At 56.6% G+C, this 22,639-nt stretch overlaps 1 protein-coding gene across 2 annotated transcripts; it reads right to left on the reverse strand.

Annotated features, from left to right (window-relative positions):
- Positions 1-768: 768 nt before the first annotated feature.
- On the reverse strand, positions 769-20,789 carry SMARCD3 (SWI/SNF related, matrix associated, actin dependent regulator of chromatin, subfamily d, member 3). 2 transcript variants are annotated; one of them, XM_035130212.2, is made up of 14 exons: positions 20,179-20,789; positions 12,601-12,830; positions 11,059-11,101; positions 9,911-10,033; positions 8,736-8,858; positions 7,577-7,672; positions 6,633-6,683; positions 5,827-5,928; positions 5,493-5,654; positions 4,158-4,255; positions 2,928-3,063; positions 2,443-2,565; positions 1,630-1,731; positions 769-1,538 (listed from the first exon to the last, which is right to left on the reverse strand). In XM_035130212.2, the coding sequence occupies exons 1-14, from the start codon at positions 20,254-20,256 to the stop codon at positions 1,485-1,487; spliced, it is 1,521 nt and encodes a 506-aa protein (XP_034986103.1). In that variant the 5' UTR covers positions 20,257-20,789; the 3' UTR covers positions 769-1,484. The 2 variants fall into 2 exon arrangements, with proteins under 2 accessions (XP_034986103.1, XP_034986104.1); XM_035130213.2 differs by lacking the exon at positions 6,633-6,683.
- Positions 20,790-22,639: the final 1,850 nt, after the last annotated feature.

A 22,639-nucleotide genomic window follows, 5' to 3' on the forward strand; every position in this document is an offset into this window, starting at 1 on the left:
CCTCCTCACCCTCCCTAAGGGGTCCCATGGACAGCAGGAAGAGGCAGAGAGCAAGACCCTCTCCAGCGGATGCCTTGGACATGGGTCTGAGCCTGCCAGAGGGCAGACAGGAATGCAGACAGCCTGTGGGGCTGGCCAGGGGGCGGGTCTCCATCTCCATCTCACTGTGTGTGTGGGGGGGGGGGCTCTGTTGGGAACTGGCATTGCCCGCCACACCCCACACGCCTGCAGAGATAGATAGGAAAGTCAGGGTGGTGGGACAGGGCTTGTCGACAGAGGGGGGGGGGACTGTGGCCTCTTTGGCCTTGCCAGAGGAAGAGGGCAGGGGATGCAGGCGACACAGCTGGCAGCCTGGAGACAGATTTGCAGGGGGCTCCACTCCATAGCCCCCAGACCCAGGTCCCTCTGCAGCCTCCATCTGTCCAGAGATCCAGTGAAGGGGGGGGGGGGAATTTGCTGCTCAGGTGGCCACAAATGGCCTTGCAAAGGGGTATGAAGCCAGACCGCCTGGAGGGCACTATGACACAGAGAGAGAGGAAGGAAGGAAGGAAGGAAGGAAGGAAGGAAGGAAGGAAGGAAGGAAGGAAGGAAGGAAGGAAGGAAGGAAGGAAGGAGGGAGGGAGGGAGGGAGGGAGGGAGGGAGGGAGGGAGGGAAGGAAGGAAGGAAGGAAGGAAGGAAGGAAGGAAGGAAGGAAGGAAGGAAGGAAGGAAGGAAGGAAGGAAGGAAGGAAGGAGGGAGGGAGGGAGGGAGGGAGGGAGGGAGGGAGGGAGGGAGGGAGGGAAGGAAGGAAGGAAGGAAGGAAGGAAGGAAGGAAGGAAGGAAGGAAGGAAGGAAGGAAGGAAGGAAGGAAGGAAGGAAGGAAGGAAGGAAGGAAGGAAGGAAGGAAGGAAGGAAGGAAGGAGGCAGGCATAAGAGCCGACTCCTAGGGGCCAAGGTCCCTAGAGGGCCCCCCAAGGTTAATGGGCATTGCCCTTCAAATAGTGTGCATGGGCCATGATTTGTGATCAGTTATGTGAGGTGGGGCTTCGTTGGGTCCCCCAATATTTTATTCAAGTTGGCACCCCTGGAGGAAAGGAGGGAGGGAGGGAGAGAGGGGGGGAGAGACACACAGAGAGAGATTTAGGAGCCTCTGGCCAATCCATTGGGCTCTTCCTCCCCTTCCAAGTCTTAAGCCCTGTGTGCTTGGGGAGGGGGTGTCCTTCATTCTCCAGCATCCGATGATCGGCATGAGTGACGTGAGGGGAGACCCGCCACCTTCCGGCCCTTGTAGGGTCTCAGCAGCCGCAGGAAGAGGAAGAGGAGGATGTGGGTGGGGCAAAACACACTCGAAAGCTGGCCAGAGATTGGTGTCGCTGGTCGTGGTGCATGTCAGACCTCCCTCCTTGGCCAGTCGTGAAGGAGGCCCACCCCCTGTGGGATGGGGGGGGCGACACGGCTCAGTCCGCTGGCTCAGGGGCCGGCCAACCAGGCCGGGGACCCCTGCTTAGGTGTTACGCACCCCCAGAGACTGCTCCAACTCCTGACGACGCTGCTGGATCTGAAAGGGCAAAAGGAGAGAGTTGGGGGCAAGGGAAGGGAACTTCGTCCTGCCAGCCCAGCCCAGCCGGCCTCCAGCTCTGTGCTCTTACCTTGCAGTAGAAGTACCTGCTCACGGCCTCCTGGGACCACGGCTCGTGGTAAAACTCTGCCCTCCGCTCCTCCTCGGGATTCCCCACCACATCGGTCATCACCTGCCAAGCAGAGGGGGCAAGGTGGTGTCAGGGCAGCCCTGCCAGCTCTAGGCATTCTGCCGCAGTTTCCAGAAAGCATGGACTCAAAGCCCCCCCCCCCACAGAGGGGCTTGGAGAAGTCCACCATGTGGCCTTGGGGTTGGTCCCAACAAAGGCCTTGCCATTGCCTGACCAGGACCAACACGATGGGAGCTGATGACATTGTGCGTGGCGTGGAGAAAACAGCAAGTGAAGGAGTTTTCCTCCCTCTCCTAACGCTGGAGCTTGTGGACATCCAACGAAGCCGATGTTTGGGAGGTTCAGGGCGGGGGGAAACAAGTCCTTCTTCACGCAGCACAAACTGTGGAACTCCCTCCCACTGGATGCAGTGATGTCCACAAACTTGGGTGGCTTTTAAAGAGGGCTGGAGGAGGAGGGGGCTATTGATGGCTCCTGGCCACAACGGCTACTCTCTGCCACCAAACCTTTTAGACTCTGCTCTATGCCGCCGTTTCGCTGGCTAGTGAGCCACAGGCTCCAATCCATCCTTCTGAACAGCCACTGGGAGCAAGGCTCCTGTGGGATCCTTTTGCGGTGACTTGGAGGTATTTTAACATGTAAAAACAGCCACAGACACTGTCTTCTCACCCTCCCAATAAGACCCCATTTCAGGAGCCCCATCTGCCCCAGGACCTAGCGCACTTATGACCCCCCCCCCCACAATAGACCCACCTTGAGATCCCTGCTCTGGGATCGGAGGAGATCTTGGATGTACCCTTTGGGATCTTTGGAGAAGCTGAGCATAAAATCCCTCTGTATCTTCAGCTGGTTGATGGATTCGATTGTCTCGTGAATCTGAGCAGGGAGGGGAAACAGAGGCTCATTTCTCCTCGTGGGAGCAAGGATTTCCACCCAGTCCCCAAAGGGAGCCCTTCGGTCTTCACACCAGACTGCAGACACATGGCTGTAAAGCCATGCTGTGATTTATCTGTGATGGCAGGGGGTCAGCCTAGATGACCCTTGGGGTACCCTTCCACATCTACAATTCTACAATGCCCCCAGTGGTACTGATCCCCTCAGCTGTAGCTCCAAATGGAAAGCCCCCGAGCCTCCTGAGTGCCCCCCATGTGCAACATCCTGGGGGCCCCTCCCCACCACCCCAGACCCCCAGTCCAGATGCCTCTTCTCTCCACACACCTGCCCCGACCCCTAAGCACCTTGTTGTCCAGGGCTGTGATCTCCTGCTGGTTTGCTGTCGAGAGGAGGAAGCCGCTCATCTGCCCTTTCAAGGGGTCCTCCACTTCCACGTCAATGTCATAGCAGGCGGTCTTCTTCTGGTCATTGGGGTCCACACTAGGAGGGGAGCCAGGGGGGTTCAGGCCTCCGGCCAAGGTGAGGCGATGCTCCCAGAAGGAGGCACCTTGTAGGCTGGTACGCAGGATGAGACCCTCCCTGCCTGCAGACTGTCTCGCCAGAGTGGTGCATGCTCTGGGTATCTCCCGCTTGGACTACTGCCATGCGCTCTACGTGGGGCTACCTTTGAAGGTGACCCAGAAACTACAACTAATCCAGAATGTGGCAGCCAGATTGGTGACTGGGAGTGGCTGCCAAGACCACATAACACCAGTCCTTTCAAGACCTACATTGGCTCCCAGTACGTTTCTGAGCACAATTCAAAGTGTTGGTGCTGACCTTTAAAGCCCTAAACGGCCTCGGCCCAGTATACCTGAAGGAGCGTCTCCTCCCCCATTGTGCTGCCCGGACACTGAGGTCCAGCTCCGAGGGCCTTCTGGTGGTTCCGTCATGGCGAGAAGTGAGGTTACAGGGAACCAGGCAGAGGGCCTTCTCAGTGGTGGCACCCACCCTGTGGAATGCCCTCCCATCAGATGTCAAGGAAATAAACAACTATCTGACTTTTAGAAGACACCTGAAGGCAGCCCTGTTTAGGGAGGTTTTTAATATTCTGTTGGGAGCTTTGAGGTCACAACACTGCCGCTTTTTCTCAGTGAGCACAAAAAGAGACTCCGGCCAGGATGGTCACGGGGAGATGTCCTTCATCTGGCCCCCGGCACCCTCTCCCTGGACCCCACATGATCACCCCCCTGCTTGCTGAACTTTTATAGACCTCTTGGGGGGGGCAGGCATTCCATGAGCCTCCCATCTCCTCCTGGCAGAGTCTGGACCCTTCCTCCACGTTGTGCTCGCTGAGAAGGCCCCCAAGGGGGCTCAACGGATTCTCAGTCCTGCTCACAGCCCCTGAAGGAGGGGAGACAGGGCTCCCCCCCACCCCACCCCACCCCACCCCAGCAGCCCAGAAGGCCAGGGGACGACAAGCCACCAACTGCCTCCCCATCAGGATTGCAGGGGTTGGACTAGATGACCCTTGGGACCCTTTCCAAGTTTACACTTCTCCCTGCTGGAGGAAGGACAAGGTGGGGCCGCCTGACCTGATGATGTGGTTGATGACAATAGGATCTGGCGGCAGCAATAAGTTCGTCAGCCTCTGTGGGATTTCGGAAAACTTTAGCCGTGGGCAGTCAAAGATCTGAAACCATAAAGGGGGGGCAGAGCGGCTGGGTGTCAGGAGGTGGGTGGCCCTCAAAGCCAACCCCAGTTCCCCCCCAGATGCTGCAGTGCCCCCCACCCACCCCCGATCCAAGGTAAAGGAGCTTCTCCTGCAAGGGAGCCTTTCAGGGCTCAGAAGAGAAAGGAGCAGAGAACAGAAGAGGGGGCAGCCTAGAAGGAAGGCTTGCTTCCAGCCATGGGAGATGGGGGCCCCATGGAGCCCAGCGAAGGTTGGAGGCCTGGAAAGGGGCTCCAATTCATGTCCAATGCCCCCTTCTCACCCCCCACAAGAGCTGTTTGTCCGTGGGGCGGACCCCCTTGGAAGGAGGTAGGCTCTCCTTCACTGGAAGCTTTTAAGCAGGGGTTGGCTGGCCGTCTGTCCTGGATGCTTGAGCTGAGATTCCTGCATTGCGGGGGTGGGGGTGGACTAGAGGACCCTTGGGGGTCCCTTCCAAGCCTACCATTCTATAATTCACGTGCTCCAAGGAAGGGCCTGGCACTCCCTGACTCGGCCCAGGCAATATGGGGTCCCAAACCAGCTTGAAGCCCATATCATGCTATCGGGTTCATAGTTTTCAACCTGGCTTTCTATTACAAATCATGATGTGTTATGCAAAAAGCACAATTTGGGAAAAACCGTGAAGCCAGCTAAGGCCTCTGCATAGCTCCATCCTTATTTCAGACATCATGATATATCAGTACAGTAGCACCTTGGTCCTCAAACTCAATCCATTCTGGAAGTCCATTTGACTTCCAAAACATTAGCAAACCAAGACACAGCTTCTGATTAGCTGATCAGGCCCCGGAAACAATGTCGACAGCCGAAACGGACATTCGGCTTTCAAACCGGAACACTTACTTCTGGGTTTGCAGTGTTCAGGAGCCGATCTGTTTGTCAGCTAAGCCGTTGGGGAACCAAGGTACCACTGCATATTGCAGTGTTTAGCTGGTGAGATATCACGAAGTGGAAAACCAGACATTGCCCAGCCCTAGCCGTGGCCCCTGGGGGCAAGCCAAGATGCTCTAGCAGGGCCTTTCCACTCTCCCTTGAACTCCAGAGGGACAGGAGAGGCAGGAACGCTGGCAGACACCTCTTTTTTCCCCCATCCCATTCATTCCTTCTCAGCCTAGGTCCCTCCTTCCGGTGCCCAGAGCCCCCCAGGCCCCCTAGGGCAGCTGCTGGGTGGCTCACAGCTTCCGCCCTGCCAGCCCCTCACCTGCTGGAAGTACTTGTCGCAGTTGATGTACTCCTTGTCGTGGGAGTCCTGCAGCTTGTTGGTCTTGATGTACTGCCAGAGGGCTTGGATGATGGCCGAGCGTGTCTGCGTGTGGATCCCCAAGAGGCGGGCGAGGCGGGGGTCCAGCTTGAACTGGGGGGGCTGCAGGAGAAAGAGGGGCCAGGAAGTACCAGGGGGTGAGAGGCTGGCCTTGGGCTTTGCATCAAAGCCGGCTGGGTCCTCTCCCTCAAGCCCACCGCCGACCCTGGGGTGCTGGTCTCATCTCCAGTGGCGCTCAGAAATGCTTCCCCCCCCCCCCCCCGTTGCCACTGACCTGGTAGTCCAGCATGAGCAGCAGGGTGCAGCGCACGCTGACGTCCCCCGGCCTCTTCACCTGGAAGCCGTCCGTCTCCTGGGTGGTGGGAGTCCTGTGCCACTGAGAAGGAGAAGCAGAGGGCAGGTCAGGGCCCAGGCCAGGGGCAGGATGGTGCTCTCAGCAAGGCTCATCCATGCAAAAGGACATTGCGGACACCTCCAGGTGGATGCAATATGGCAGAAGCTTAGGAAATTGTGCGTGGCACGAAGAAAAGTGGACAGAGAGAGAAGTTCTCCTCCCTCCCTCGCAACTGGAACTCGTGGTCGTCCAATGAAGGTGAATGTCGGACCATTCGGGACAGATCAAAGGAAGGACTTATTCACGGGGCACAGAGTTAAACTGTGGAACTCCCTGCCACAGGAGGCAGGGATGGCCACCAACTTGGATGGCTTTAAAAGAGAGTTGGACCAATTCATGGAGGGGGGAGGAGGCTTTTGACGGCTGCTGGGCGATAATGCTTCTGAATCCCAGTTGCTGGGAACCTCTGGAGGGGAGAGGGCCTCTTGTGCTCGGGTTTCCCATAATGGGCATCTGGTTGGCTACTAAGAGGACAGGATGCGAGGCTAAACGGGTCCCCATTGGCCTGATCCAGCAGGCTCTTTTGAGGGCATGGCGTTTTTACGATCTGTCTAAACTGGGCAAAGGGGCAGTAAGGCGGCAAATACAATTAAAGTGATCTGTGTCTGGGCAAAAAATAAAAATCTCAATTTCACGCATATACGGTCCTGGGGTCTGAACTGGCAGGGACTGACCAGGAAACAGACCTTGGTTCTGAGTGGATAGCTTGATGGAGATTTCGACCCAGTGTGCAGCAGCTGTGGAAAAAGGTGAATTCCATGCTGGGCGTCATTAGGAAAGGGACTGGAAATAAACTGCCAATTATCATAACGCCATTATGCAAATCTCTGGTGGGGCCACATGCAGTTCTGGTCCCCTTGCCTCAAAAAGGGTGTCCTACAGCCGGAAAAGATTTGGAAAAGGGCGACTGAGACGCTCGAGGGGGTGGGGGCAACTCTCTCAGGAGGAAGAGGTGCAACATTGGGGGCTTCCTAGCTTAGAGAAGGTGCAAGGAAACAGCGGTGTGGAAGAGATGTCTGGAATGATGCACAACCTGGAGAAACAGAGGAGAAAGGAAAGCTTTTCTTTCTCTTCCAGGAGACTGGAACTTGTGGGTGTTGGACGGCAAAGATGGATGCTGGGAGATTCAGGACAGGCGAAAGAAGGGGCTTCTTCAAGCAGCAAAGAGTTAAACTGTGGAACTCGCTCCCACAAGAGGTGGCGACAGTGGCAGCCACCAACTTGGAGGGCATTAAGGGGGGCAAATCCAAGGAGGAGGAGGCTGCCAAGGGCTCCTAGTTTTGAGAGGTGCCTCCAGGGTCAGAGGCAAACCTGACTCTGAACGGCAGTGGCTGGGAATCCTGAGCTCCCCCTTGGGGCATCTGGTCAGCCACTGGGAGGCCAGGACACTGGACTGGGTGGGATCCTTTGGCCTGGTCCAGCTGGCTCTTCTGCTGCTCTTCTGTGCATAGTAAGAGGGCTTGAGAAGGGACCATCCCTGTCGGAATGGCCCCAGGCAGCATCTCTGGTGGGACTGAAGGGACCACCTGGGAGATGGGATGCAGCAATGGGATGCAGGGATGGGGAGGAGCTCCCTTTGCCTCGGCCAGGCAGGAACGGCTTTCTACCTGGGACTGAGGGCACCACTCACCTCCACCAGGTGATTGTCTGGTCCATACAGGTCCTTGTCCAGTTCGATGACCAAACTCTTGAAGAAAGAGGAAAACTTTCTTTTCTGCTTGCTGAGCTGTGGGATTGGGAGGGAGAGATGTCAGAGCACGGGAAGCCTCCCACAGGGAACGAGGAGCCGCAAGGGTCCCAACTCTAGGCCGACAAGAATCATACAATTGCAGAGTTGGGAGGGACCCTAAGGGTCATTCAGTCCACCCCCCTGCAAGAGCAAGGAAGGAGGCCCCGGTGAGGAAAGAGGGGGCTCCCAGTCCCACAGAGAGAGTTGGGAACAACATCCAGGCCCCACTGAGCCCCGCTGCTCTTTGGGGACTCCTGTTATTATTATTATTATTATTATTATTATTATTATTATTATTATTATTATTACCATACCCATCTGACTGGGTTTCCCCAGCCACTCTGGGCAGCTTCCAACAGAAAAATAAAACACAGTAATCTATTCAACATTAAAAGCCTCCCTGAACAGGGCTGCCTTCAGATGTCTCCTAAAAGTCTGGTAGGTGTTTTCCTCTTTGACATCTGTTGCGAGGGCGTTCCACAGGGCAGGCGCCACCACCGAGAAGGCCCTCTGCCTAGTTCCCTGCAACTTGGCTTCTCGCAACGAGGGAACCGCCAGAAGGCCCTCGGCGCTGGACCTCAGTGTCCGGGCAGAATGATGGAGGTGGAGACGCTCCTTCAGGTATCATGTCTGCCCCCTTTGGCTTGAGACATTTCCCCAGATATTTTCCTTTTCTCAGACCCCCTCCTCCCCCTTCTTCTGGCCCTGCCTCCCTCATCCTTCAAGCAAGCTCCACGGACACACTGCTGCAAGGGATCGTGGCCTTGCTTGGCCCGGGACCCTGGGCCCTCCCCTTCTCCCCCCCCCACCTCTGCACCTCACGTTTTGGCTTTTTCACTCCAGGAGTGAACCGGGAGCCCACAGTGCCAACTGCCTTGGCTTTCCGAGGGGAACTGAGGTGCACAGCAGGTGCCTCTCGCAGCCCTGGCTTCCCTCATCCTCTGCCCCTCAGCTGCTTTCCTCAAAAGCTGCCACACCTGGCCAGGAGGCTCAGCCAGACTTCTCCCCCGGCCCCACAGAGAGATGTGAAAGCAGGGAGGTCCGCCTGCCTAGAGCTTACATCGTCCAGCAGTTTGCCTTCCACCCGCAGCTCCCACGAGGCGATGCTGCCGTCTGAGTCGTCTGCGTCCGACTTGGCCGGGTTGAAGGTGTTGGAGATGTAAAGGCGCAGCTTCCGCTTTTGCTGTTGGAGGGAGGAGAATCTGAGCTGGGGGGAGGCAAGGAAGGAGGGAGGCTCCTGCTCAATGGGCCACCTCAGGAGGAGTGGGGCCAGGCGCCTCCTCCCAGCCCCTTCCTGCCTGCTCAGATGACAGGAGCGGGCCAGCAGTAAATCGCACTGAGGAAGTTGGAGTTAACTCTTTAGTAGCAAAACTAGGATCAGGCCGCATGAGCACAGCAACTCGGATCTGGCAAGTCTTGCTCCCATGAAGCAGCTGCCAAGTCCCCAGCTCCCCACAGCCATCTCTCTCTTTTGGTCCCTTCTCTCCATTTTGCCTTTTGCTGTCTGCTGGCTCTCAGCCAGCAGCACATGGGCTCGCCCCTCACAGAGGGTGAACCCACACTTTTCTCTGTAACTGTAACTACAAGCTAAAGCCTGCCTTCAGGACTATACTGTGAACTGAATGTAAGTAAACCTTATCATTACTTTGAAAAGAAGACTGTCGTGTTATTATTGTTTTTAAGAGGGAACTAAAGGGGTTTTACCAGGAACAATCCAATCTGGACAAGCCAGACTGGATTGCTTAACTCAAATGGTTCTAACGAATCCATCAACCAGCTTCCTGCAATGTACGGTACAAGGGAATGTGCTCTGCTACTATCTCACTTGCGCGAGTGAGGAAGGATAATATTTAATCAATATATCCTCTCCTCCTAGCCTCAACGTCCCCACCCTCTTCACCAGTCAGACTCCTCTCTGCACTTGGCCGTCCTCCTCTCCTGCCTCAGCTTCTGCCTCAGAGTCTGAACTTCTCTCTGCTACAGATTCTCCCTCCTCACTAAACCCTGTTGCCTCTTCAGCTTCCTCCTCCTCCTCCTCCTCTTCCCAATCTTCTCCATCTGACCATGCATCGTTGCCCCACCACCACCCCCTGGGCTCTGAGCCTCCTTCCCTGGGTGGGGTTCCCCAACTGGTTCCCACCCACCCCAATTCATCTGCATCCAGCCAGTCCACGACATCAGAGGAGGACTGCGCTGGGCTCTTCTCCAGCATCAGGGAGCCCCATCTGCTCCTACCTTCATGGGCCTCTTCAGGGCCTCCTGGATGTCCACTCGCTTCCGCATAATGGTCTGGTCCAGCTTCCGCTCAAAAGCCAGCAGGTCCATGTAGGCCTGAGACTCTGGCACCAGCTCCCGGATCTGAGAAGAGAGCAGAGCATCGTAGAGGGACCCACTTGGCATGCAGGAGGTGTCTGGTTCAACCCCTCTCCTCCCAGGGGGAATGTCAGGGAACAGGCTTGGGCAAGGAAACCCCCCCCCCCCAACACACACACCTCCCAAGACCCTGGAGGGCTGCTGCAAGTCAGAGCTGGGTTAGGTGGGGCCCTGGCCAGGCTCAGTAGGAAGCAGCTTCCTTCGTGCAGAGGAAGAGTTTCCCTTCCAGAGGGCGAAGGAGAGCCAGAAGCAAGGAGGCGGAAGATGCCCCCCCCCCAATGCAGGTGTGGGGGCATTTATGCATCGGTTTATTTGTTTTCTTGGTTGCTTGATACAAAAGAAAAAAATGCCTCTAAGTGACCTGCAAAATATTAACACCGCAAGGCTTTGACAAGGAATTCTGGAGGAAGCATGGACAAATTTAATGATATTTGGAACGTGTTCATTGAAACCACAGCAACAAATATTGGAGGGAAACAATAAGATTATCCATTTACATAAATACTATATAGTTCTGTAACCTTGATTTTTGTTGTTGTTGTTGTTTTCCTCTGCCTCTAAAAATGTTTTTTTTAAATGTAGCCTTTTGCTTTTTCCCTTTTCTTATTTACTTTAACTCACTGGAATACTTTCCATAAAGTATAAATATTTTTCAAAGGAGGGGAAGGTGAAGCAAGAGACGAAGGGCTTGCTGGTGCTTCCCTTTAACTTTACACACACAGAACAAGGGGAGGGCCGTGCTCAGGCAAGTGAAAGAGACAGACAGGTCCTCTCACAGCGGAGAAGCCAGAGGCCTGCCTAACCAGTGGGCTCCTAGCATCACTCAACTGCAGAGTTGGAAGGGACCCCCAGGGGTCATCCATCCTGACCCCCCTGGAAGTGAGGAGATATTGCTGTGCTGGCTCCCTCCAGGTCACCCACAACAAGGAGCCAACAGACCTTCCTTCAGACGGAAAGGAGAGACCGTCAGGGTCGAGCGAGGAAGCAAAACGGGAAAGAAAGAAACTCACCCTCTGTGGGAGAATCTTGTCAGCCATCTTCCTCCTCTTGGCGCTGCAGGTGGGTTGAAGGGGAGGGAAGACACGTGTTACCATGGCAACTAGCCTAGGTCACCTGCTCCATTATACTGACCCGTCCCCACCCCCCCTGAGCCTCAGGAGGCTGGCTCTGCTTGCCGAGCAGGGTCCTTGGGGCGGAAGCCAGGGCCTTTCCCCACCTCCGCTTGCCCTGACAGAAGAGAGGGCACAGGGCCGCTTGTCTGCCAAGGGTGCCACAGACACAGCCTGGCAAGCGCCTCAGTTGCTGACCTGCCACATGAGGGGCTGCCAAGGAGCCCCCCTCCGCACCTCTCCCAATCAGGGCCTTTGCTGCCCCCTGAAGCATACGGCTTGGCTCGCTTGGCTCAATCCCCGCCCTCGAGCTGCAGTTGAACCATGGCATTGCCGGAGGTCGGACTAGATGACCCACGGGGTCCCTTCTTGACTCTGCCAGCACAATTCCAGCAGAGGCCACATAACTGGCAGCGCCACAGATTAATAGAATGGTAGCGTCATCAAGTTCAACCCCCGTCGACGCAGGAATCGCAGCGAGAGCTTCCCTGGCAGAGAGCAGCGGCTGTGTCCAACCATCCCTCAGCCCCGTCCCCTAAAGAAAAACATCAAGGCAGCAGAACCCGGGAAGGGAAGGGCCACGCAGGACTCCCGTGGGGGGCCACCCCTCAGGCAGCTGGCACCGAGGAATGGTCTCCTCAGCAGCCCCCTCCCAGACCTCCGGAAATCCAGAGCAATGGATTGGGGCCATGGGGGGCGAGGGGCTGCTTCTGCTCCAAGCATTTACCATCCCCCCACGACCAAGAAGGTGGGGGTGGCATGGGGGTGGCTCAGGGGGGGTCAGAAAGCTCCTTCGAGGAAGAAGGTGGGATTTGCAGGGCTCTCCTTCTGCACATGCAAAGGGCCAGGGCAGAAACCCGAGAGACCCCACATTCAGATCTCCCTCTCTCCATTTGCCCCCCATAAAACAAAAGGGGAGGACTCTTTTTTAATTTTTTATTTCACAGACTAACTTTTTCCCTCCCAAAATTTATTCACCGCTTGACTGTAAAGAAAAAAACCTCAAAGCGGTTCTAAAACAAAAATATGAACTTATTAATAATTTTTCCCCTTTATTATATTCTTTATGATAAATTTAATGAATAATAATAATGAAAAGGGCTGGTGCCATGCTGTTTTCTATTGTAACTATCTGCATGTCTTTAATGGATTATATAGTTTTAAATCTACCAATGCGGAGACGGGAATCCGGTCGGACAACCCCCCCCCCGACCACCAGAGGGCCTCCTTCCCTGCGCTGAGCTGCGAGGACAGCTGCGCAACGCGAGTCCGATCCTGAAAGGGCGCCGGGAGGGATAGAGGCGCTACCACCGAGAGGGAAGCTGCGTCCTCCAGGGGAGCTGGGCAGAAGCCTGCGGGTTCCAGGTCTACACACTGCGCGCGGAGGAACCGAGAGGTGCCGGATCCTGCACCGCTGGGAAGGAGAAAGGGGGCTTCACTCACCTCCTGGGCCGGTTCTGCGTGGCGGCCCCCGCCTGCTGCTGCTGCTGCGCTTGTTGCTGCGCCGCCTGCTGCTGCTGCGCCTGCTGGGGCGCTGCCCGCTTGCGCGTGGGCTCCATCACGGCCTGGGGCATCCCGGGGCGCACGGAAGGGCTCCCGACGTATGGGGGGCCTGGGGGACCCATTGGAGCCCCCTGGTGGGGCATGCGAGCGCCTGATGGCATCCCAGGACGCTGGAGAGGGAAGGAGGGAGGGAGGGAAGAAGGAAAAGGCACTGGTGAATGCTTCCTCCTGCTGCTGATAGGAGGTGGCCGCACACAGATCGGAGCCAGCGCAGGTTCTGTCGCCGGGCGGGGGCGGGGGGGGGCAGGTATCCAGGTTCATGGCATCAAGGGAAGGGTCGTAAGGACATAAGGTCATCTCCTGCCACAGCTGGAGGCAGGATGCGTATGCAAGCCGGTTGCAGGAGGCGAGAGGTCGTGCTCAGTCCTGCTTGTTGCCTCCCCCCAAAGCCTCTCCAATTGGGCCTGAGAGAACAGGATGTTGCCTGGAATAGATGGTCCCTGGCTCTTCCTGTGCCCTTATCTAGTTCTCGCCAACCAGGCGCCCCACAGCAGGCCCCGAGCCCCACAGCCTCTTCCCTCCTTGCCCTCCCCATCAACTGGGACCCAGGAGCACCCTTGCCTCTGATCCTGGGGGTAAGCCTTGGCGACTCATAGACAATGACAGCCCTCTCCTCCTCCGTGAATTTAACCCTCTTTTAAAGCCATCGCTGGCTCCTGAGGCAGAGAGTTCCACAGTTTCACCCTGCACTGTGTGAAGAAGGACTTTCTTTGATCCACCCTCAATCTTCCAACATTCAGCTTCACAAGTTGGAGTGTTAGGAGAGGAAACTTTCCTATCTCCACTGTCTCCGTGCCGCCAGGCACAATTTTATAAACTTCTATTATGTTGTTTCTTGTTTGCCTTTTCCCCAAACTAAAAAGAAAAGAAAAGCAAGCCCCAATGTGGCAGGCAACCTTCCCCTTTGGTCATTCTGGCTGCCCTTTTCTGAACACTTTTCCAACTCCACAATATCCTTTTTCAGGTGAGGCAACCAGAACTATTCACATTATTCCAAATGTGGCTTCACCATAGATGATTCTATAATGACCTCATGGTATTGACATTTTATTTTCAATTCCTTTCCTACCGATCCCTAGCATGGAATTTGCCTTTTCCCACAGCAGCCACATGCTTCATCAAGCTCTCTTCAATGACCCCAAGGCCCCATTCCTGGTCATTCAGTGTCCAGGGCGGCTGTCTACCAGCTCCATCTGGTACACAGGCTGAGACCCTCCTGCCCACAGACTGCCTCTCCAGAGTGGTGCATGCTCTAGTTATCTCCCGCTTGGACTACTGCAATGCGCTCCACGTCATAGCTGCCAAGTTATCCCTTTTTTAAGGGATTTTCCCTTATGCTGAATAGGCTTCCTCGCGAGAAAAGGGAAAACTTGGCAGCTATGCTCTACGTGGGGCTACCTTTGAAGGTGACCCGGAAACTACAACTAATCCAGAATGCGGCAGCTAGACTGGTGACCGGGAGCAGCTAGCTGCTAGGACCATATAACACCGGTCCTGAAAGACCTACAGTGGCTCCCAGTAAGTCTCTGAGCACAATTCAAAGTGTTGGTGTTGACCTTTAAAGCCCTAAACGGCCTCAGCCCAGTATACCTGAAGGAGCATCTCCACCCCCATCGTCCAGCTTGGACACTGAGGTCCAGCTCCGAGGGCCTTCTGGTGATTCCCTCACTGTGAGAAGTGAGGTTACAGGGAACCAGGCAGAGGGCCTTCTCAGTGGTGGCACCCACCATGTGGAACGCCCTCCCATCAGATGTCAAGGAAATAAACAACTATTTGACTTTTAGAAGACATCTGAAGGCAGCCCTGTATCGGGAAGTTTTTAATGTTTGATGTTTTAGTATGTTCTGATATATGCTGTGAGCCGCCCAGAGAGGCTGGGGAATAAATAATAAAATTTAATAATAATAATAATAATAATAATAGGGATTATTATTATTTTTAGAACATGGGGGCATGCAGCAACCCTTGTTGTTCTGACTGTTGAAGAGGTCGGTGGCCCCATGGCTGACCCACAGTGTGGGTGAGCCTGCAGTTTAGAAGCTGCCCCAGCTGATTCAGACCAAGGAAGTCTTCACAGGAGCAAGAGCCTGTCAGCGCAGAACTCCTCTGCTCAGAGACCTGCGCAGGTCACCCATTTGCTTCCAGACCAAGTTCAGGGCCCTGCTATTAGGACATTGTAACCAGGGATTTTTGTCAGCCAGAACTCAGTTCCAGCATCTCTCAGGTGGGCGCCATTGCCATTATTAGAGAACGAGGGAGGCGTTCTTGGTGAGTTCTGGCACCTCTTTTCTAATAGAAAAACCCACCCTGGGACCTCAAGGTGAAAGGCAGATAACAAAAAAAGAATAAAAATAATTAAAGCCCTAAACAGTTTGGGACCAGTTTACTTCTGGGACTGCCTTGTTTTTATATGCCTAATGAACTGCTTTGGTTTGTAGAACTGATGCTGTGGCTAGAGCCACATAATGCTCATTCCAATCTTTTAGTGTGGCCACACTCGGAACTCCCTGCCACTTGACGTCAGGCAGGTGCACCTTCACTGCACTCTTCTTGGCACCCGTTTAAAACTTTTTCGTTTTGGCACTCCTATGCAGACATGGAGGATTTACATGTGCTTTCTTTCTTTTAAACTACTGTGGATTTCAATCACCCTTTGAACATTTTTAATACCTGCTCTTAACTGTTTGTATCGATAATTTTTAATGCTGGCTTCCTCCGTCCCTGTTTAGGGAAACTTTTAATGTTTAATAGTTTATTGTATTTAAATATTCTGTTGAAAGCCACCCAGAGTGGCTGGGGAAACCCAGCCAGATGGGCGGGGTATAAATAATAATATATTATTATTATTATTATTATTATTATTATTATTATTATTATTATTATTATTTCTCCTTTCCACCTCCAGGCTCCTGAAGCCTTTTGCAGCCAATTTCTCCAAGGCCACCTTCCCCCACTCCCACCGCCTCCCAAACTGCAAAGGAGTCCAAAGAGGAGCATGACCTCTCCTGGTCCCGCAGCACCACTTGCCCACCACAACTGGCCTCCGTGGCTTGTGCCTGTCCTGGCCTTCCACTCCCTGCCCTGTCAGCCTTCAGACTGCAAGCCCTTTGGGGCAGGGACCTGTCTCTTCTCCTTAGTTGCTGTGTCAGGCACCATGTTCATGGGCGGCACCATAAGGATATAAACCTCCTCCTCGCCCCACTCCAACGGACGGAGAGAGCCAGGGGTGGGAGCTGCCAGGGAGACAGCGGGTCCTTTCATCTGAGGGCACCTGTTGCGGCCACAAGCCCAGCACCGTGGGGGTGGGGTGGGGATGAGGCCCACCCCAGGCAGCCAAACATCTCCACCCCCCGGCAGCAACTGACCCTGCAAGCATGCCTCACATTTGGGGCCACCTGCTGCTGTCTCTCTGACCCACAGGCCTCTGCCTGCCTCCCCCTGGAGACTCAGCTGCTTCACGTCAGTCAGACCAAGAGGCCGGCCGGCCAGTGAAGTATGGAAATCAAATCATGGCACACTTCTCCCCCCCCCCCGCTCCTCGGGTTTAAGGAAGACCTTCCAGCATCCCTTGGGGGGAAAAACCCTTTCAGTTTGTTTGAGATTTTCTCTGTTTGGCCCCAGAACCTCTGCACAGACACACAGGGGCTCTCCTTACTGCAAGGGAATGAATGGTTCTGAGCCAGTCTTGCTGCAAAAAAAAAAAAAAAAATGACAGAGGAAGCAAGAAGGGATTTCTGTGGGGCAGGGGAGGCCAGGAGGCCAGGTCTAAAGGCCAGCTTCTGCTGAATGGAGCTCCTCCCTCCCACCCCACCCCCACCCCGGTTTCCCAAAACTTGCACAAGAAGCGGATCAGATACTTGTGAAATCACAGAGCCGGAAGAGGCTGCAGAGATCATCCAATCCCTACCCCACAGAAGAGGCTGCATGCAGGAGGCAGCTACCCCATCCTTGAGCCTCTGCTAAATCTCTCCAGCCCCAAACAGACCCACCTCTCCCTGCCATACTGCACTGGAAGGAAGATTCTCCTCCTGCCAAGCAGATGCCTGCCTTGTCCTGCTAAGGCCTGTCATTTTGGGAGTGACACTTTTTTGTGTGGGGACTTTAAAATACGTTTCTGGGTGTGAGGAACTAAAATCTGGCATTATATTTATGATTTAACAACATTTAGCTGGGTAGTCTATGTTTGATGAAGAAGCACATCAAACTGCTTTCGGAAAGCCAAAGGATTTTAATTTTACCTTCTGAAAATGTCAAGTAATGCTAAATATTCATATATACTGTAACTGCAAGTACTTGACAACCATTTTTTATGATTTCTATGCAATGTTACACACACTTCACTTACCAGGCAAGACTTAATTGTATTAATTTAATCAAACTGTGTTTTGATTTCCCAAATCATGTTATGACTTTTTAGCACCCCTCCATTTTGGAATTTGAAAGTTGGAAAATTCAAAACCCCCGACTGCCCTGCCTTTTGCAGCTGGCCCTTTGCTCTAGTCCTGCTCCATCTTCTGTGTGGCTGCCAACCCTTCCGCCTTTGTGTCTCCCTTTCAGCTTCTGCTCACCACCCTGAACAGAAGGAGAGCCCCGTGGCTGGATCAGGCCAAAGGCCCATCTAACCCAGCCCCCTGAAACGACAGCAATTGTGGGGAGGGGGAGAGGAAAGGGTGGGCATGAGGTGAGCCTCCTCTTCCTGGAAGAGGGCAAAGTTCTTTCATTGACTCTAAATCTACACCTAAGGGAGTAGGGCAGAGATCTGGCGCCCAAGAGGGAGCCATCAGGGGCTCTACCAGGTGGGACCGCAGCTCCACCGGCTTGGAACAGGGTCTGCCCGAGTTCCTGTAACAGAGGCGCTCTAGGCCAGAGGAGAACTTCCTTCTCTGGAGGAGGCAGGAACTGGGTTCCCAGGGACACCTCCATGAGAAGTCCATGAGCAAGACCTGAGCTGCTGCTGCTGCAGCTCCTTCTACCATCCATCACAGGACTTGGTCTGCAGAGCTTCCACTACTCCAGTTGTTCCCCTTGACACCTACTAGATGCTCAATGCCATCCTCAGAACTGAACACAGCACTCCAGAAGCCCTGAGCTCTCGTCAGTTGCCCTCACTTGTGTCTTGTGTTGTGTGTGTGACACTCCTTCATGATCTGTTTTGAACCCAGCTCATCAGCGGTGAATTCTGAGCCCCACCCTTTTGACTTCCTTGGACAATTTCTGCCTGTTGCGCTTTTGAAGCGCCTGCTGAGCTCCAGGGTCAGGAGCAGTCGTGCTGAAAAGCTGCCTTGCCGAGCCAGGCTTGGGTCCACTGAGCCCAGCGTGAGATTCCCAGCCATGATCAGGAAGATACAACCACAATCGGGGCAGGAAGCCCTTCGAGGCTCTTTCTTCCCTTCTCCACCACAAACAACCCTCCTCTCCTTGCCCCAGTTTGCCATGACGAAGAGCCCTCACCTCTTTCGCCTACCCTTCCCCGCTCACAAACATGGCAGCCATCCCTCTTTCTGCCCTCTTCCCTCTCCTCTCCAACCCTTTTGGAGATGGGGCAACCCAAAACCCCACCTGCATTTCAGGTATTCCAAGTGAGCCAGATGCCCGAATCTAAGAAATTCAGTCATGGGGTCGAGAGGAGGGAATGAAGGACTGGGGGGGGGAGGCAGCCATTTTTACCTTTGCCCCAGGGAAGAGACGTAACCTGTTGTATTACCAGCACATATCATTTCCACCTTGGTGCTCATTTTTATGAAGAACCTCAGGAAGCAGCACTTTTTTTGTCGTCTGCAGCTTCCCACAAGGGAGGGTGAGATGCCTCAGTCAGCCAGGAGGTCAACTGCTCTTGACTTTTTTTGGGGGGGGGGAATCTCTTGCCCAAGTACTATCAGAAACTTTGCACAGTGTTGTGCCAGTTGGGCAGGACTCTCCACACACCACCTCCTCATAGAATAATAGAACTGTAGAGTTGGAACGTACCCCCAAGGGTCATCTAGTCCAACCCCCTAAAACCCAGGAATCACAACTAAGGCATCCAGGTCAGATGAACATCCGGCCTCAGCTTAGAGACCTCCAAAGAAGGAAAGCCCACCACATTCAGAGGGGATCTCTCCCCCCCCCCCGAACCACCAGGGGTGGAGACAGCGGCGCTTGCCACCCTCTCTCACCCTCAACACTCGAACCCAGAAGCGTCACCCAGCGAAGCCGAACGTTGGGAGACTCAGCGCAGACAAAAAGAAGGGGGTCTTCACACTCAGCAGTCAGTGCTCGGTTCAACTGAGGCACAAGTGTTCGGGGCAGGGAGATTTCAGGCTTGTCAGACCCACTTGGGTTTTCTAGTTTTTTTTACTAGAACCCCAAATCCAGGCACCAAAAGTAGAATTAAAGGACAGGGTGTCTCTGAGCATGTTCTAGGAATTTGTTTTCAGTGCCAGAACTGAACTGAGTTCACACTCCTTCCACACAAAAGCCCACTTCTGCCTCGCTTTCTTCATTTCGGCAACGTAAAAGGGAGGGGGGATTTTGTTGTTTGAAATACAGGATGTTGACTTATTACTGAGTCAGAACACAGGATTTCAGGCAAGTGGGTCTCCCCCAACCCTACCTAGAGCTGTAGCTAGGGTTGAACCTGAAATATTCTGCAAACAAAGCAGGTGCTCTTAGAATCATGGAATCACAGTGTTGGAAGGGACCCCAGGGGTCATCTAGTTCAACCCCCTGCAATTCAGGAATATTTTATCCAGCATGGGACTTGAACCCACAACCCTGATATTAAGAGTCTCATGCTCTACTGACGGAGCTATCACAGTGGCAGCAGGAGCCCACGGGGGGGGGCACGCTTGGGATGCCAACCTACAGGCCAGAAACTCTGAAGGTCCAAAACACTTGGAGGGGGCATCACCAACCCCCTGCCACCTACATGGCGCCCTTGATGGACAGGGGGCCAATGGGGCGTTCGCCACACTCCTCCTCCCCCTCCCGCGCCCAGGAGGGTTCCCAAAGCCCCCTGCCCCTCGGAGGCGTCCCGCTCCGCCGGTCCCTTTCCCGAAAAAGGAGCGCCTTCAGACAATGGTGCCAGAGAGCCCTCGCGCCAGGAGGGATTCCTCGCGCCTAGCAACGTGAGAGAGGAGTGCCCGGGGCTGGCACGGGGGTCGTGTCACCCACGGGGGTCCAGCAAAGCCCGCCTGAAGACAAGGGCCTGGGATACCTCCGGAGCCCGGCCCCTCCTCTTCCTCCCCCCCCCCTCCCATGCGCGCTTGCCAAAGTGGCCCCTCGCCGCTCCCTTGGGGTCCGCTGTGCGCACCTGTTTCCGAGCCAGGCCCGGACCCTGCGCACGTGCTGGGGGGAGGGGGCGTGTACCCCCCCCTACACACACACACACACGGGCCCGGGCCAGAGCTGCCCCCTCCCCCCCTCCCAGGCCGGCTTTCCCGCTCCTCGCCTGGCTGCCCGCAAACTTTCCCCACTCACCACCCCATGGACCAGAAACTCAAAAAGTTTGCTTTTCGTCGCCTTTCGCGCTCCGCCCGTGACTTCCTCCGCGGCCATCGGGGTCGGGTCTGCACTGCTCCGCCTCCCCTTCTCCTCCTTCTCCTTCTCCTCCTCCTCCGTCGGTCGGTCCGTCTGTCTGCCTGCCTTCCTCCGCTCGCCGCCTTCCCTTCTGCCTCCGTCCTCCCTTTTTCCTCCTCCTGCAACTCTGCCCGCGCTCTCCGTCTTTCTTCCCTCGGAGCCCCGCTGCGCGCTCCGCTCACACTTCTAATAGCTCCGCCGGCCGACGGGGGAGGGGGCCCCGCAGGGCTCCCGCGACGGCCCACGGCCGGATTCCTCCGCCGAAGCGCCCACAGAAGCCTGCGCGCCTGGTTGCTCGGCGGCGCCGTGGCCGAGGCCGGCTGAGCCCAAGCGCCGCCCGCCGCTCCTTTCCGCGTCCCCGCGCAGCCTCGCCAGGCGCTCCGCCTGCCCGTCCCCGGCGGCCGCGCAATGCCTTGCCGCCGCGCCCCTCCTCCCGCCGCTTCCAGGCCGCATCCCCCGGGACCCTCCAGGCGGCCCGGCTACCGAGGGAAGCGGAGGGAAGGAGCCCGCCTCCCCCCACCCGTCGGAGGCTGGACGGGGGCGGAGGAAGCGAGGAGGGGCGCGGGGAAGGCCTGGCGGCGCGGGAGACCCTCTTCCCCGAGTGCCTGCAAATCATGACACCGGGGAGACGGACGGCGGGGGCCCCCACATGGGATGTCGCGGGTCCTTCGCCGCCGCCCCCACCCGGCCCACGTCGAGCGGCCCCTGCAAGGCCGGTCTAGGCTCCCTCCTCGCAGAGACGTCCGGCGGAGGCGTCACCGGCCCCTCGTCTTCCTCCCCCCTCCCCCGCCTGTCGGTCACTCTCCCGTCCTGCCCTGCGTGGCGCTGGCAGGGAATGAAGAGCCGCCGGCATCTCCCGGTGCGCGTCTCCCTGGCAACAGAGCCAGTGTTGCCAGGTAACGGGCAGGGCGTGGTACCCAGGAGAGGCTCCTTCTGCACCCGGCGCAGCCCGGTGCGGAGTTGTGGAGAGGGAGGGAGGGAGGGAGGGAGGGAGGGAGGACAAGCGGGGGGAGGGTTCCTCCCAATGCGTGATGGCGGAGCGGCGTGTTCACACGTGCAGACGAGGGCGCCCGGTTTCCCCCGGGTCTCCCCACTCACGGCCACGACGAGGAGCCTCGACTGCCCAGAGGGGCGGAGGGGAGGCGAGGGAGCCCCACCCCCGCAGGCTCCTCAGTAACCCACCGGGGGCGCGACCACTGGATTTCCCTGCCCAACGGGCTGCGGTGGTGGGGAACCCCCCCGGGGGATCCCCGCCGCCCTCCTCGTCCTGCCCCCTATGGGACGGAGCGAGGGGAGGAAGGCCGAGAGGAAAGGAACCGTGGCCCCTCCCCCCAAAGAATCCCGGGGCTTCACACTGACCGACCCCCCTTCCTCCCCCCCAGTTACCGGGCTCCTCCCGACGGGGAGGGGGCGCGTGGGGCGCATGCGCAGCGCTGCCTTTTTCCCCTCTCGCCGTGAAGGTCAGCCGAGCGGACTGAGGGAAAAGGGGCGGGTGTTAACTCCTTCCGCGCCGCTTCAGTGGAGCCGCGCCGCCGAGCGCAGCTCTCCCCTCCCCGCCGGCGCGCCTGCCCGGCTCGCGGCTCCGATTGCCGCCCTCCGCCGCGCAGCAGACGCGCCGCCGACGTCGCGCCGCCGCTTCCCCCGCCCCTTCGGAGAGCGGTCGGCGGAGGAAGGAGGGAGGGAGGGAAGGAGGGAGCGGTTGTCGTTGCCACCGGCTCCGGGCTCAGCGGGGCCTGCCCGACGGAGGGAGCCCAAGGCGCGCGGGGCTCCCGTCTGGCCGGCCTGGGCCGCCGGAGGAAGGAACGGCGCGGCGGCGGCAGCTGCAAAGAGCCCCGCGTCCCTCCCCAAACGCTTGCCCAGCCTCAGTCGGGGTGGCTTTCTGGGCGCGGAACGCACCCCCGGGGCAGGAGGCGCGAGCCAGCCAGCGAGCGAGCGCCCTTGCAGGACGTGACCCCCGACGGGCGCCTGCTTGAGCCTGGCGATGTCTGAAGCGGCTGCTCGGCCAAGGCGCCCCTGGTGCCGGCCTCGCTCGAGGGTCGCCTCCAGCCCATGGGGTCTCCTTAGTGACTCCAAGATCCCTGGGGAAGCTGCCCCCGCCAACCAACCGGCCCCATGGAACTTCCAAAGGTTTGCAAGAGCAAAACTTGTAGAGGCAGCGGCTGCTTCCTCCCAAGTGGGCCAGAAACAACGCGAGGGACACTCTCTTGAAGTTCCAGATGTGCTCAGGGGCCCCAAAGAACTGGAGAGCCCTGTGGCTTTCACCAGAAAGGGCTTCTTGGAGAAAGGGCACTTGGAGGCTGGGGCTATGGCAGCAGGCTGGGGCTATGGCAGCGGGGACCCTGCTTCAGCAGGAAGAGGCTGG

Source organism: Zootoca vivipara, chromosome 12, assembly GCF_963506605.1.
Source record: "Zootoca vivipara chromosome 12, rZooViv1.1, whole genome shotgun sequence".
NCBI lineage: Eukaryota > Metazoa > Chordata > Lepidosauria > Squamata > Lacertidae > Zootoca > Zootoca vivipara.